This window comes from Pseudophryne corroboree, chromosome 3 (assembly GCF_028390025.1).
Source record: "Pseudophryne corroboree isolate aPseCor3 chromosome 3, aPseCor3.hap2, whole genome shotgun sequence".
In the NCBI taxonomy this organism is placed as follows: domain Eukaryota; kingdom Metazoa; phylum Chordata; class Amphibia; order Anura; family Myobatrachidae; genus Pseudophryne; species Pseudophryne corroboree.
The window spans coordinates 110,359,134-110,373,340 of NC_086446.1; the positions used below are offsets into that span (position 1 = coordinate 110,359,134).

At 46.0% G+C, this 14,207-nt stretch overlaps 1 protein-coding gene across 1 annotated transcript in view; it reads left to right on the forward strand.

Annotated features, from left to right (window-relative positions):
* Positions 1–14,207, forward strand: part of LOC135057521 (membrane-spanning 4-domains subfamily A member 4A-like) — a 110,065-nt gene that overhangs the window by 40,750 nt on the left and 55,108 nt on the right. Inside the window, exon 3 of the mRNA XM_063963377.1 lies at positions 6,712–6,822. Within this exon, the coding sequence (XP_063819447.1) occupies positions 6,712–6,822 (111 nt within the window). The remainder of the gene's footprint in view (positions 1–6,711; positions 6,823–14,207) is intronic.

Sequence of the window (14,207 nt, forward strand, 5' to 3'; positions counted from 1 at the left end):
CAGAAATTTGGAGAAGATTATGATGAAACGTTTGCTCCAGTTGTGAATCACACTACCATTAGAACCTTACTCCTAACAGCAGCCATAAAGGGTATGCAAGTGAAACATTTCGATGTAAAGACGGCTTTCCTATATGGTGAACTAAAGGAAGATATATACATGGAACAACCACCAGGCTTCGTGAATTCTCAGAACCCAGATCATGTATGTAAACTTAACAAGAGTATATATGGTCTTAAACAAGCAGAAAGAGCATGGAATACAAAGATAAATGGAGTTCTGACAGAAAAGGGATTCATCAGAAGCAAAGCAGACCCATGTCTCTATACAAAGTTGATAGAGGAAAGATGGTTCTATGTATTGATTTACGTGGATGATTTGCTAGTTTGTTTTGAACAAGAAGGGGACGAAATTGAATTGTTACAAGAACTAAACCGTCAGTTTGAAACAAAAGACCTCGGCCACATAACGCATTACTTGGAAATGCAAATCTCAAGAGAAGATGATGGAAAATTCACACTAAGTCAGAAATACAAAATTCAGGAAACCATTGAGGAATTTGGTATACAAGATGCAAAGACAGCAAGCACTCCTATGGAGACAAGTTATGAAAAGGAACCAAATGATCAGAGCAACCTGTTACAGGATAACCATGTATACAGAAAAGCCATAGGAAAATTGCTATACATTGCAACCGTCACCAGACCAGATATCTCCACAGCAGTCGTGATTTTAAGCAGAAAAGTCTCTAAACCAACCAAGATGGATTGGAATGCAGTTAAGAGGGTAATTCATTACTTAAAGGGAACGATTAACAAAAAGCTTAAGCTCTCAGCAAACACAAGTCACAAGTTAACAGGATATGTTAACGCAGATTGGGCTGGAGACACAAGTGACAGAAAATCCACAAGTGAATATCTATTATCTATCGGAGAAGGATTAATCAGCTGGACAAGCAAGAAGCAGTCTACCGTAGCACTATCTTCTACAGAAGCTGAATATATTGCAGCAGCTCACGCCAGTCAAGAAGTGGTATGGTTAATCCAACTACTATCAGACCTAGGAATGCCTCAAGAAGAACCTATCAAGATATATGAGGATAATCAAGGATGCCTTGCATTAGCACAAACAGAAAGAGTGAACCCAAGAACCAAGCACATTGATGTCAAGCATCACTTCCTGAGGGATCTACAGGAACAAGGTCTCATAGAGTTGAACTATTGCCCAACAGAAGATATGACAGCTAATATCATGACTAAGTCTCTTACCAGAGAGAGACATTGGAGACTTACGTCAAAGATGGGTCTAACTGAAGAAACCCAGTCTGTTGAGAAGGGGTGTTGAAATATGTACAACAGACTATGGGTTTGTTTATATGCATGTAGTTACCGTATGGGGCAGCAGATGGCGCTGTATACTTACAGAGGTGTATTGTTTGTCTGCTGTATATGCATGTACTTGTTTGTTCTTCCTCTTCACGTGTGTGTTCTAGAAAAGTCTTTGAGGAAAGGAGGTGAGCTGAGCAGCTCATGTTACTGACATGTTTAAGTTAAGAAGCTGTTACTGAAACCTGTTGTTATATTGATCCTGGTACTCAGTACTATATAAAGGAGATATACATCTCAAGTCTCGTTCTGTCTGAATACAAGGTAACTACTGAGGTGATCCTTTATCTATAAGACATCCTGCTGCACACCTATGGTATCAATCCATCGCACTATGCCAACATACCTGGCACTGGGGGCATTAAGGTATCTGGCACTGTGGGGGCATATCTGGCACTGGGGGCATTAATGTATCTGGTACTGTGGGGGAATATCTGGCACTGGGGGCATTAATGTATCTGGCACTGTGGGGGCATATCTGGGACTGTGGGGGCATATCTGGCACTGGGGGCATTAATGTATCTATCACTGTGGAGGCATATCTGGCACTGGGGGCATTAATGTATCTGGCACTGTGGGGGCATATCTGGCACTGGGGGCATTAATGTATCTGGCACTGTGGGGGCATATCTGGCACTGGGGGCATTAATGTATCTATCACTGTGGGGGCATATCTGGCACTGGGGGCATTAATGTATCTGGCACTCTGGGGGAATATCTGGCACTGGGGGCATTAATGTATCTGGCACTGTGGGGGCATATCTGGCACTGGGGTCATTAATGTATCTGACACTGTGGGGGGAAATAATGTATCTGGCACTGTGTGGGCACTTATGCATCTGGCACTGGGGGCATTTATGCATCTGGCAATGTGTGGGCATTTATGTATCTGGCACTGGGGGCATTTATGTATCTGGCCCTGTGGGGGCATATCTGGCACTGTGGGGGCATTTTTATATATGGCACTGTGGGGACATATCTGGCACTGTGTGGGCATTTTTATATCTGGCACTGTGGGGACATATCTGGCACTATGTGGGCATTTTTATATCTGGCACTGTGGGGGCACTTATGTATCTGGCACTGTGTGGGCACTTATGTATCTGGCACTGTGGGGGCATTTATGTATCTGGCACTGTGGGGGGCATATCTGCACTGTGGAGGCATTTATGTATCTGGCACTTTGGGGGCATTTATGTATCTGAACTGTGGGTGCATATCTGGCACTGTGTGGCCATTTATGTAGCTGGCACTGCTGGGGGGCATGTCACGTGTAGCTGGCACTGCTGGGGGGGGCATGTCACGTGAAGCTGGCACTGCTGGGGAGAATGTCACGTGTAGCTGGCACTGCTGGGGGGCATGTCACGTGTAGCTGGCGCTGCTGGGGAGCATGTCATGTAGTGTTCCCGCTAGGCATCTGTGGCTAGGCAATGTGTCTCAGTGCTCTCCCTGGTGCAATGTGTCTCAGTGCTGTGCCTGGCGCAAAGTGTATAGGAGGTTCTACCTGGTGCAGTGTGTATTAGTTGGACTACTGTGTGGTGTAATGCAAATTGCCACTATTATGTGGCCACGTACCTTCCCCACAAAGTAACTCCCCTTAATTTTTGCTGCGCGGCTTCGGCGCGCACTGTCCATGCTTTGACATATAGGTATGGGAACAACAAGCAGTATGTACATCATTTTGCCCTCCTAACTTAAAAATGTGCCCTCCCTGTGATCAGCACCATGCCCTAAAAAGTTAACACTATCATGTGTAGCTGGCACTGCTGGGGGGCATGTCATGTGTAGCTGGTACTGCTGCGGGGCATGTCATGTGTAGCTGACACTGCTGCGGGGCATGTCATGTGTAGCTGGCACTGCTGCGGGGCATGTCATGTGTAGCTGGCACTGCTGGGGGGCATGTCATGTGTAGCTGGCACTGCTGCGGGGCATGTCATGTCTAGCTGGCAGTGATGCGGGGCATGTCACGTCTAGCTGGCACTGCTGCGGGGCATGTCATCTGTAGCTGGCACTGCTGGGGGGCATGTCATGTCTATCTGGCACTGCACATTATGTGTATCTGGCACTATACTGGAGACATTGTGTGTAAGGAACACTACTGTGGCTATGTGTAAGGCTGCTAATTGTGTGAAAATTTGTTTATAGTTTGATGATATGAAGTTACGAGGCCACGCCCACTTTTCCAGAGGCCACACCCACTTTTCCAAGAACGTGCGCGCCTTCGCCGCACGCATGGGGGGGCGCTTTTACATTTTCTCGCTCAGGGTGCTAGTAGGCCTGGAGCCGGCCCTGCTTGCAGTGACAGAGCTGCAAGATACAGCAATGGACTACTGTACTGTACAACTATATACTGTTAGTCACCAAAATGCTGCACTGTAATACTATAAATACACAGGTGTCTGCTTGAATCAAAATCAACACACGTGGAACTTGCTGATATAATTAAAAATAAACAAATTTATTAACATACACAATTAAAACCCATCTATAGAGGGAAGCTCAGACACATTCATATGTATTCAGATTACTTTGCCACTTTGTAAAAGAACTTAAAACACTGTAGCTTGTGAATTGCCACAGAGACCTGTATGGTCTAATTGAATCAATTGAACGGATTGCAATAGTTACTTCAGCCTTTAGAAATTGGTTAATGCTCCCGTCCTCTATGCTACTGGCGTCCCAGTGCAGAGGTAATGCTGCTGGTAATAATTACCCGACCTGCGGGAAGGTTCAGTCTCGCAGCACAGGAGAAACCGGGGAATCTTCTCAGCGTCCGTCGCCGGCACTATCACGGTGCAGATGGCACTGTCCTGGCGGGCGAGTGCGGATGCTGCAGGGGTATGCTGACCTGGCGTCCCGGTAGAAGAGATGATATCGTCTTGAGGAAGTCCCGAGTGTGACGGGACGAAACGCGTTGACGTCATCTTCCCTGCTCAGTCTGCACACGTACTGATTGCTATTTGCCGTTTCCGCATGCAGCGGTTGATTTGAATTCAGCCTTGGATCTCTTCTACCGGGACGCCAGGTCAGCATACCCCTGCAGCATCCGCACTCGCCCGCCAGGACAGTGACATCTGCACCGTGATAGTGCCGGCGGCGGACGCTGAGAAGATTCCCCGGTTTCTCCTGTGCTGCGAGACTGAACCTTCCCGCAGGTCGGGTAATTATTACCAGCAGCATTACCTCTGCACTGGGACGCCAGTAGCATAGAGCACGGGAGCATTAACCAATTTCTAAAGGCTGAAGTAACTATTGCAATCCGTTCAATTGATTCAATTAGACCATACAGGTCTCTGTGGCAATTCACAAGCTACAGTGTTTTAAGTTCTTTTACAAAGTGGCAAAGTAATCTGAATACATATGAATGTGTCTGAGCTTCCCTCTATAGATGGGTTTTAATTGTGTATGTTAATAAATTTGTTTATTTTTAATTATATCAGCAAGTTCCACGTGTGTTGATTTTGATTCAAGCAGACACCTGTGTATTTATCTTTTGACATTTTTATCTTATTACTAATTATACACAAAGCGCAAATACACATTTTGTCTATATTTTGTGTCTAGTTGTTTGGGGGAGTTAGCGATCCCTCAGTATTTGCAGCTGATGTGTAATTCATTAATTTAACTTAATACAATATTTGCGCCAGGAGTTGGAGTGGTTAAACACTCTAAACTAAATTTCCTCTGTAATACTATATACTTCTCACAAAAATGCCGCACAGATATGGAATGGATACTTGCAGTGACACAGAGCTGCAAGATACAGCAATGGCCTACTATTCTGTACTACTATAATTATATACTGGTGGTCCCCAGTCCCCACAATAAAGCACACTGAGCACAGATATTTGCAGCACACTGATCAGATATTTGCAGCACACGGAGCACAGATATGGAGCTTTTTCAGGCAGAGAACGTAGATATTTTCAGCACACTGAGCACAGATTATTTGCAGCACACTGCGCACAGATATTTGCAGCACACTGAGCATAGATTACGGAGCTTTTCAGGGAGAGAACGCTGCCACGTCCTATCCGTTCAATCTCCAATGCACGAGTGAAAATGGCAGCGACGCGCGGCTCCTTATATAGAATACGAATCTCGCGAGAATCCGACAGCGGGATGATGACGTTCGGGCGCGTTCTGGTTAACCGAGCAAGGCGGAAAGATCCAAGGCTGCCTCGGACCCGTGTAAAATAGGTGAAGTTCGGGGGGGGTTCGGATCGAGGAACCGAACCCGCTCATCTCTATTTAGAACCCAACCAAAACAAAAGGGGTGGTCTGTGCACATCTCTACGTGAAACAATAACACAAATTGGACTCCACTGCACTGCACTGGGCCCTATACATGCTCACAAATAAGACAGGACTAACATTTTATTAAAGGTCATAGTGATTGAGGCTGGGATGTATTAAAGCCAGATTGAGGTTAAATCTGTGGAAACATTGCAGGTCTCGGCGTTGTTGATGCCGCGCTCCGCCTTTACTATTTTCTTGCGCATGCACACAGCTTGGGATGTCTGAGTGGCCGCGGTGGTGAAGAGGTGGAACAAGTGTAATACCAGTGAGGGGAGGACTGGGGAGAAAACAACAGGTAGCGAACGGCAGCGCCGGCTGGGGAAGGAGAACAGTTACCGTGGAGAATGTCAAAGGGAGAGTAGAGAAGGCAGTTAACGTGGCAGGACAGCTTAGTACATCCCGCCCTTAGTCACTGTTACAGGAGGTGAGATGAGGCTTTAATCTGCCGGCCCCGCTGCCTGTCATACAGTGACAGGTACAGCAGCCGGCAGCAGCAGCAGGGAGGCCAGGCGCAGCATCGGGGATGCAGTGCAGGGAAAGCGCCTCTCGTCCCTGGTGCCTGCCTGCACGGCATCCCTTTGCTGAGCGGGTAGTGCCAGGCCTGGCGGTATCATCTGTATGGAATTTTATTCACTACTTATGGTTCTCACGAATTTAATTCCACTGTGCTTTCATATGCTTTTTTATCATTATTTATATTTTATTTTTCATGTTTTTGAACAGATTCATTGTAAACAAATTTTATTGTGAAATTTTAAGAATACATTTGTATTTTTAAATATCTTGTGTCTCTCTGTGAGAAATCCAGCAGCTTTATTCAGCACCCAGAGTGTACCCATTTACTAAGTAGTTCCATGTTTAAAGGGAAAAATAGTGCTCGTTTCCAAAGTGCACTAGGGCTGCGAGAAAACTCTTAACTGCGCAGTAACTGGTGTATTTACATTTTTTTAGACGATATATAAACCATTTAAGTATATAATGCCAGTAAGAATCCTTTGTAATCTGATTATTATTTTTTTCCCCGCAGATTGTTCTGATTGTTGCGGCCGTCTTGCAAATTCCCCTGGGAATTGCATTTGTTTTTGTCAAGCAATCTATAACATTATTTTCTGGTTTACCATTTTGGGGGGCAATTTTTGTAAGTACTGGAAACATTTTGAACAATTCTATACTGAAATTATTTATTTATAAACCTTTTTTTAATGATGATACAATTTAATCATAATGTGCAACTAAACTAAACCTTGTAAAATGTTTTAAAAAGATCCAGTATTTCAAACCAGTTTTTCTAAATGTTGCAAAAAATTTTTATTCTGACTCTAAAGCCTCATTCGATGGGTTTGCTATAAGTTTCCTGATGTGCAGTACATAGGCAGAGGAGACACAATCTGACTGTCTGATTGTGTACTGTAATGTCTGACTAAAGTTCTCGTGAAATGTCAGGGCACAGAACAGTATATAGGCAGCACTGCACACTGAAGAAGTCATCATGTTCACTTTCTTCACAAACTCGTTATGGAGCCCAATAGAGGCTAGTAAGTGCAGTGCTGACCGAAGCATTCTGACGCTGTACAGACTGCAAGGTGCCAGTCTTAAGAATCCAGAGCCATAACTAGACTTTTTGGTGCCCTATGCCAGAGAGAGAATTGGCGCCCCCCACATTTTTTTCAATAGGGACATAAGGCGCATGGGGGAAGGGACATATCAAAGATTGATCTCAGAGAAAGCCCATGCCATGGGTCATATAATACACACACATTTATAGACCACTGCAAGAAAATGGATTTGGACACAAATCCTCCTTACACCACCTTCATGCACTTAACTTGGGAGCTCGTTGTTATTCAGTTATAATACCCTTTATTAAGTAACACATTTCAATATACTGCCATACCCAGGATTTAAACGTATAACCTGTTGAATTCTAATCAAACACGCTACTCATTGAGCTATTTGATCCTACATAAAAACTATGAGAACTATATGAAGCTACTGGTACTTTGTAAAAAAATAATAATAATCAGCATTACAATTGGGCAGATCTATGTAGTGTGCAGCAACACATCCAATCTCTTGCAGCCACACACTACATAGATCTGCTCAGCCGCAATGCTGATCATTGTTTCACAAAGTACAAGGTAAGCTTCCAATAGTTAAAATTCTCTAGCGAAAAATTCTCTAGCTTTCTATGCAAGGGCAGATAGCTCAATGAACAGATTGTCTGCCTGCAATGCCACAGGCAATGGGTTCGAATCCTGGGTATGTCAACATCTTGAAATGTAATAAAGGACTGTGTGACTGAATAACAAAGAAATCTCAAGTTGAGTTCATGAATGTTGTATGGGTATTAGTGATAGAAGGGGTCAGGGTAGGAGACAGTGGCGGTCAGGCGATGCTGTTCTTCACAAGTGGGGAGGCTGCAACTGAAAGTAATTAAAACAGATAATTGATAAGTGCTGCTAACAGTGCCCCATAACCCTGCAGCGCTATGTGCGGTGCCCCCTCCGCACACACCTAGTTACGGCCGTGCAAGAATCTAGAGGATGTTTCAGTGGTGCTGAAGCAAAGATCATGGCTTCATCGTACTGTTCCAGTCACCATAGTAAGTGTATCATCAGGAAAGGTAAGTAAAAAATGTCTGTGCAGGTGTCAGTGGTCGTACCTATTTTCTTCAACTGGAGCCTCCTCTTGCGCCGGACCTCACCGCTGGAACCCTAGGCAGAAGGTTGGAGAAAACCCCTTTCCCCATAAAGTCACCACACATGAGGACAGTGACTAATGTTTTATTGTACAGCAAACATTAAGATCACAGCTGCAAATCCAACTTGAGATAAATTTGGGAGTTAAAGGCAATTTCCAATACACATGCAAGTATTAGGGCATCACATATCAAGCATGTAATTAAAGAGTTAATATGTTCATAACAATAAGCACATGAAAGAGAAAACAAGTAATACTGTATACTAGAGAGTGGTTTACCATATACTAGTTAACCTGCTGTATTACCATAAAAGTCCACTCGGTGGCAGTCAATGACCTATACTAGTCCTATTCAGTACCTAAGGACCTGTACTTTGGAGAATAATAAACTAATCTCTGCACCACCTCTCCCTGTGTAGTAAACGGTAGAGATGAGCGCCTGAAATTTTTCGGGTTTTGTGTTTTGGTTTTGGGTTCGGTTCCGCGGCCGTGTTTTGGGTTCGACCGCGTTTTGGCAAAACCTCACCGAATTATTTTTGTCGGATTCGGGTGTGTTTTGGATTCGGGTGTTTTTTTCAAAAAACACTAAAAAACAGCTTAAATCATAGAATTTGGGGGTCATTTTGATCCCAAAGTATTATTAACCTCAAAAACCAAAATTTACACTCATTTTCAGTCTATTCTGAATACCTCACACCTCACAATATTATTTTTAGTCCTAAAATTTGCACCGAGGTCGCTGTGTGAGTAAGATAAGCGACCCTAGTGGCCGACACAAACACCGGGCCCATCTAGGAGTGGCACTGCAGTGTCACGCAGGATGTCCCTTCCAAAAAACCCTCCCCAAACAGCACATGACGCAAAGAAAAAAAGAGGCGCAATGAGGTAGCTGTGTGAGTAAGATTAGCGACCCTAGTGGCCGACACAAACACCGGGCCCATCTAGGAGTGGCACTGCAGTGTCACGCAGGATGTCCCTTCCAAAAAACCCTCCCCAAACAGCACATGACGCAAAGAAAAAAAGAGGCGCAATGAGGTAGCTGTGTGAGTAAGATTAGCGACCCTAGTGGCCGACACAAACACCGGGCCCATCTAGGAGTGGCACTGCAGTGTCACGCAGGATGGCCCTTCCAAAAAACCCTCCCCAAACAGCACATGACGCAAAGAAAAAAAGAGGCGCAATGAGGTAGCTGTGTGAGTAAGATTAGCGACCCTAGTGGCCGACACAAACACCGGGCCCATCTAGGAGTGGCACTGCAGTGTCACGCTGGATGGCCCTTCCAAAAAACCCTCCCCAAACAGCACATGACGCAAAGAAAAAAAGAGGCGCAATGAGGTAGCTGTGTGAGTAAGATTAGCGACCCTAGTGGCCGACACAAACACCGGGCCCATCTAGGAGTGGCACTGCAGTGTCACGCAGGATGTCCCTTCCAAAAAACCCTCCCCAAACAGCACATGACGCAAAGAAAAAAAGAGGCGCAATGAGGTAGCTGTGTGAGTAAGATTAGCGACCCTAGTGGCCGACACAAACACCGGGCCCATCTAGGAGTGGCACTGCAGTGTCACGCAGGATGTCCCTTCCAAAAAACCCTCCCCAAACAGCACATGACGCAAAGAAAAAAAGAGGCGCAATGAGGTAGCTGTGTGAGTAAGATTAGCGACCCTAGTGGCCGACACAAACTCCGGGCCCATCTAGGAGTGGCACTGCAGTGTCACGCAGGATGTCCCTTCCAAAAAACCCTCCCCAAACAGCACATGACGCAAAGAAAAAAAGAGGCGCAATGAGGTAGCTGACTGTGTGAGTAAGATTAGCGACCCTAGTGGCCGACACAAACACCGGGCCCATCTAGGAGTGGCACTGCAGTGTCACGCAGGATGTCCCTTCCAAAAAAAACCTCCCCAATCAGCACATGATGCAAAGAAAAAGAAAAGAAAAAAGAGGTGCAAGATGGAATTGTCCTTGGGCCCTCCCACCCACCCTTATGTTGTATAAACAAAACAGGACATGCACACTTTAACCAACCCATCATTTCAGTGACAGGGTCTGCCACACGACTGTGACTGATATGACGGGTTGGTTTGGACCCCCCCCAAAAAAGAAGCAATTAATCTCTCCTTGCACAAACTGGCTCTACAGAGGCAAGATGTCCACCTCATCTTCACCCTCCGATATATCACCGTGTACATCCCCCTCCTCACAGATTATCAATTCGTCCCCACTGGAATCCACCATCTCAGCTCCCTGTGTACTTTGTGGAGGCAATTGCTGCTGGTCAATGTCTCCGCGGAGGAATTGATTATAATTCATTTTAATGAACATCATCTTCTCCACATTTTCTGGATGTAACCTCGTACGCCGATTGCTGACAAGGTGAGCGGCGGCACTAAACACTCTTTCGGAGTACACACTTGTGGGAGGGCAACTTAGGTAGAATAAAGCCAGTTTGTGCAAGGGCCTCCAAATTGCCTCTTTTTCCTGCCAGTATAAGTACGGACTGTGTGACGTGCCTACTTGGATGCGGTCACTCATATAATCCTCCACCATTCTATCAATGTTGAGAGAATCATATGCAGTGACAGTAGACGACATGTCCGTAATCGTTGTCAGGTCCTTCAGTCCGGACCAGATGTCAGCATCAGCAGTCGCTCCAGACTGCCCTGCATCACCGCCAGCGGGAGGGCTCGGAATTCTGAGCCTTTTCCTCGCACCCCCAGTTGCGGGAGAATGTGAAGGAGGAGATGTTGACAGGTCGCGTTCCGCTTGACTTGACAATTTTGTCACCAGCAGGTCTTTCAACCCCAGCAGACCTGTGTCTGCCGGAAAGAGAGATCCAAGGTAGGCTTTAAATCTAGGATCGAGCACGGTGGCCAAAATGTAGTGCTCTGATTTCAACAGATTGACCACCCGTGAATCCTTGTTAAGCGAATTAAGGGCTGCATCCACAAGTCCCACATGCCTAGCGGAATCGCTCCCTTTTAGCTCCTTCTTCAATGCCTCCAGCTTCTTCTGCAAATGCCTGATGAGGGGAATGACCTGACTCAGGCTGGCAGTGTCTGAACTGACTTCACGTGTGGCAAGTTCAAAGGGCATCAGAACCTTGCACAACGTTGAAATCATTCTCCACTGCACTTGAGACAGGTGCATTCCATCTCCTATATCGTGCTCAATTGTATAGGCTTGAATGGCCTTTTGCTGCTCCTCCAACCTCTGAAGCATATAGAGGGTTGAATTCCACCTCGTTACCACTTCTTGCTTCAGATGATGGCAGGGCAGGTTCAGTAGTTTTTGGTGGTGCTCCAGTCTTCTGTACGTGGTGCCTGTACGCCGAAAGTGTCCCGCAATTTTTCTGGCCACCGACAGCATCTCTTGCACGCCCCTGTCGTTTTTAAAAAAATTCTGCACCACCAAATTCAAGGTATGTGCAAAACATGGGACGTGCTGGAATTTGCCCATATTTAATGCACACACAATATTGCTGGCGTTGTCCGATGCCACAAATCCACAGGAGAGTCCAATTGGGGTAAGCCATTCCGCGATGATCTTCCTCAGTTGCCGTAAGAGGTTTTCAGCTGTGTGCGTATTCTGGAAAGCGGTGATACAAAGCGTAGCCTGCCTAGGAAAGAGTTGGCGTTTGCGAGATGCTGCTACTGGTGCCGCCGCTGCTGTTCTTGCGGCGGGAGTCCATACATCTACCCAGTGGGCTGTCACAGTCATATAGTCCTGACCCTGCCCTGCTCCACTTGTCCACATGTCCGTGGTTAAGTGGACATTGGGTACAACTGCATTTTTTAGGACACTGGTGAGTCTTTTTCTGACGTCCGTGTACATTCTCGGTATCGCCTGCCTAGAGAAGTGGAACCTAGATGGTATTTGGTAACGGGGGCACACTGCCTCAATAAATTGTCTAGTTCCCTGTGAACTAACGGCGGATACCGGACGCACGTCTAACACCAACATAGTTGTCAAGGACTCAGTTATCCGCTTTGCAGTAGGATGACTGCTGTGATATTTCATCTTCCTCGCAAAGGACTGTTGAACAGTCAATTGCTTACTGGAAGTAGTACAAGTGGGCTTACGACTTCCCCTCTGGGATGACCATCGACTCCCAGCGGCAACAACAGCAGCGCCAGCAGCAGTAGGCGTTACACGCAAGGATGCATCGGAGGAATCCCAGGCAGGAGAGGACTCGTCAGAATTGCCAGTGACATGGCCTGCAGGACTATTGGCATTCCAGGGGAAGGAGGAAATTGACACTGAGGGAGTTGGTGGGGTGGTTTGCGTGAGCTTGGTTACAAGAGGAAGGGATTTACTGGTCAGTGGACTGCTTCCGCTGTCACCCAAAGTTTTTGAACTTGTCACTGACTTATTATGAATGCGCTGCAGGTGACGTATAAGGGAGGATGTTCCGAGGTGGTTAACGTCCTTACCCCTACTTATTACAGCTTGACAAAGGGAACACACGGCTTGACACCTGTTGTCCGCATTTCTGGTGAAATACCTCCACACCGAAGAGCTGATTTTTTTGGTATTTTCACCTGGCATGTCAACGGCCATATTCCTCCCACGGACAACAGGTGTCTCCCCGGGTGCCTGACTTAAACAAACCACCTCACCATCAGAATCCTCCTGGTCAATTTCCTCCCCAGCGCCAGCAACACCCATATCCTCCTCATCCTGGTGTACTTCAACACTGACATCTTCAATCTGACTATCAGGAACTGGACTGCGGGTGCTCCTTCCAGCACTTGCAGGGGGCGTGCAAATGGTGGAAGGCGCATGCTCTTCACGTCCAGTGTTGGGAAGGTCAGGCATCGCAACCGACACAATTGGACTCTCCTTGTGGATTTGGGATTTCAAAGAACGCACAGTTCTTTGCGGTGCTTTTGCCAGCTTGAGTCTTTTCAGTTTTCTAGCGAGAGGCTGAGTGCTTCCATCCTCATGTGAAGCTGAACCACTAGCCATGAACATAGGCCAGGGCCTCAGCCGTTCCTTGCCACTCCGTGTGGTAAATGGCATATTGGCAAGTTTACGCTTCTCCTCCGACAATTTTATTTTAGGTTTTGGAGTCCTTTTTTTACTGATATTTGGTGTTTTGGTTTTGACATGCTCTGTACTATGCCATTGGGCATCGGCCTTGGCAGACGACGTTGCTGGCATTTCATCGTCTCGGCCATGACTAGTGGCAGCAGCTTCAGCACGAGGTGGAAGTGGATCTTGATCTTTCCCTAATTTTGGAACCTCAACATTTTTGTTCTCCATATTTTAATAGGCACAACTAAAAGGCACCTCAGGTAAACAATGGAGATGGATGGATTGGATACTAGTATACAATTATGGACGGGCTGCCGAGTGCCGACACAGAGGTAGCCACAGCCGTGAACTACCGCACTGTACTGTGTCTGCTGCTAATATATAGACTGGTTGATAAAGAGATAGTATACTCGTAACTAGTATGTATGTATAAAGAAAGAAAAAAAAACCACGGTTAGGTGGTATATACAATTATGGACGGGCTGCCGAGTGCCGACACAGAGGTAGCCACAGCCGTGAACTACCGCACTGTACTGTGTCTGCTGCTAATATATAGACTGGTTGATAAAGAGATAGTATACTCGTAACTAGTATGTATGTATAAAGAAAGAAAAAAAAACCACGGTTAGGTGGTATATACAATTATGGACGGGCTGCCGAGTGCCGACACAGAGGTAGCCACAGCCGTGAACTACCGCACTGTACTGTGTCTGCTGCTAATATAGACTGGTTGATAAAGAGATAGTATACTCGTAACTAGTATGTATGTATAAAGAAAGAAAAAAAAACCAC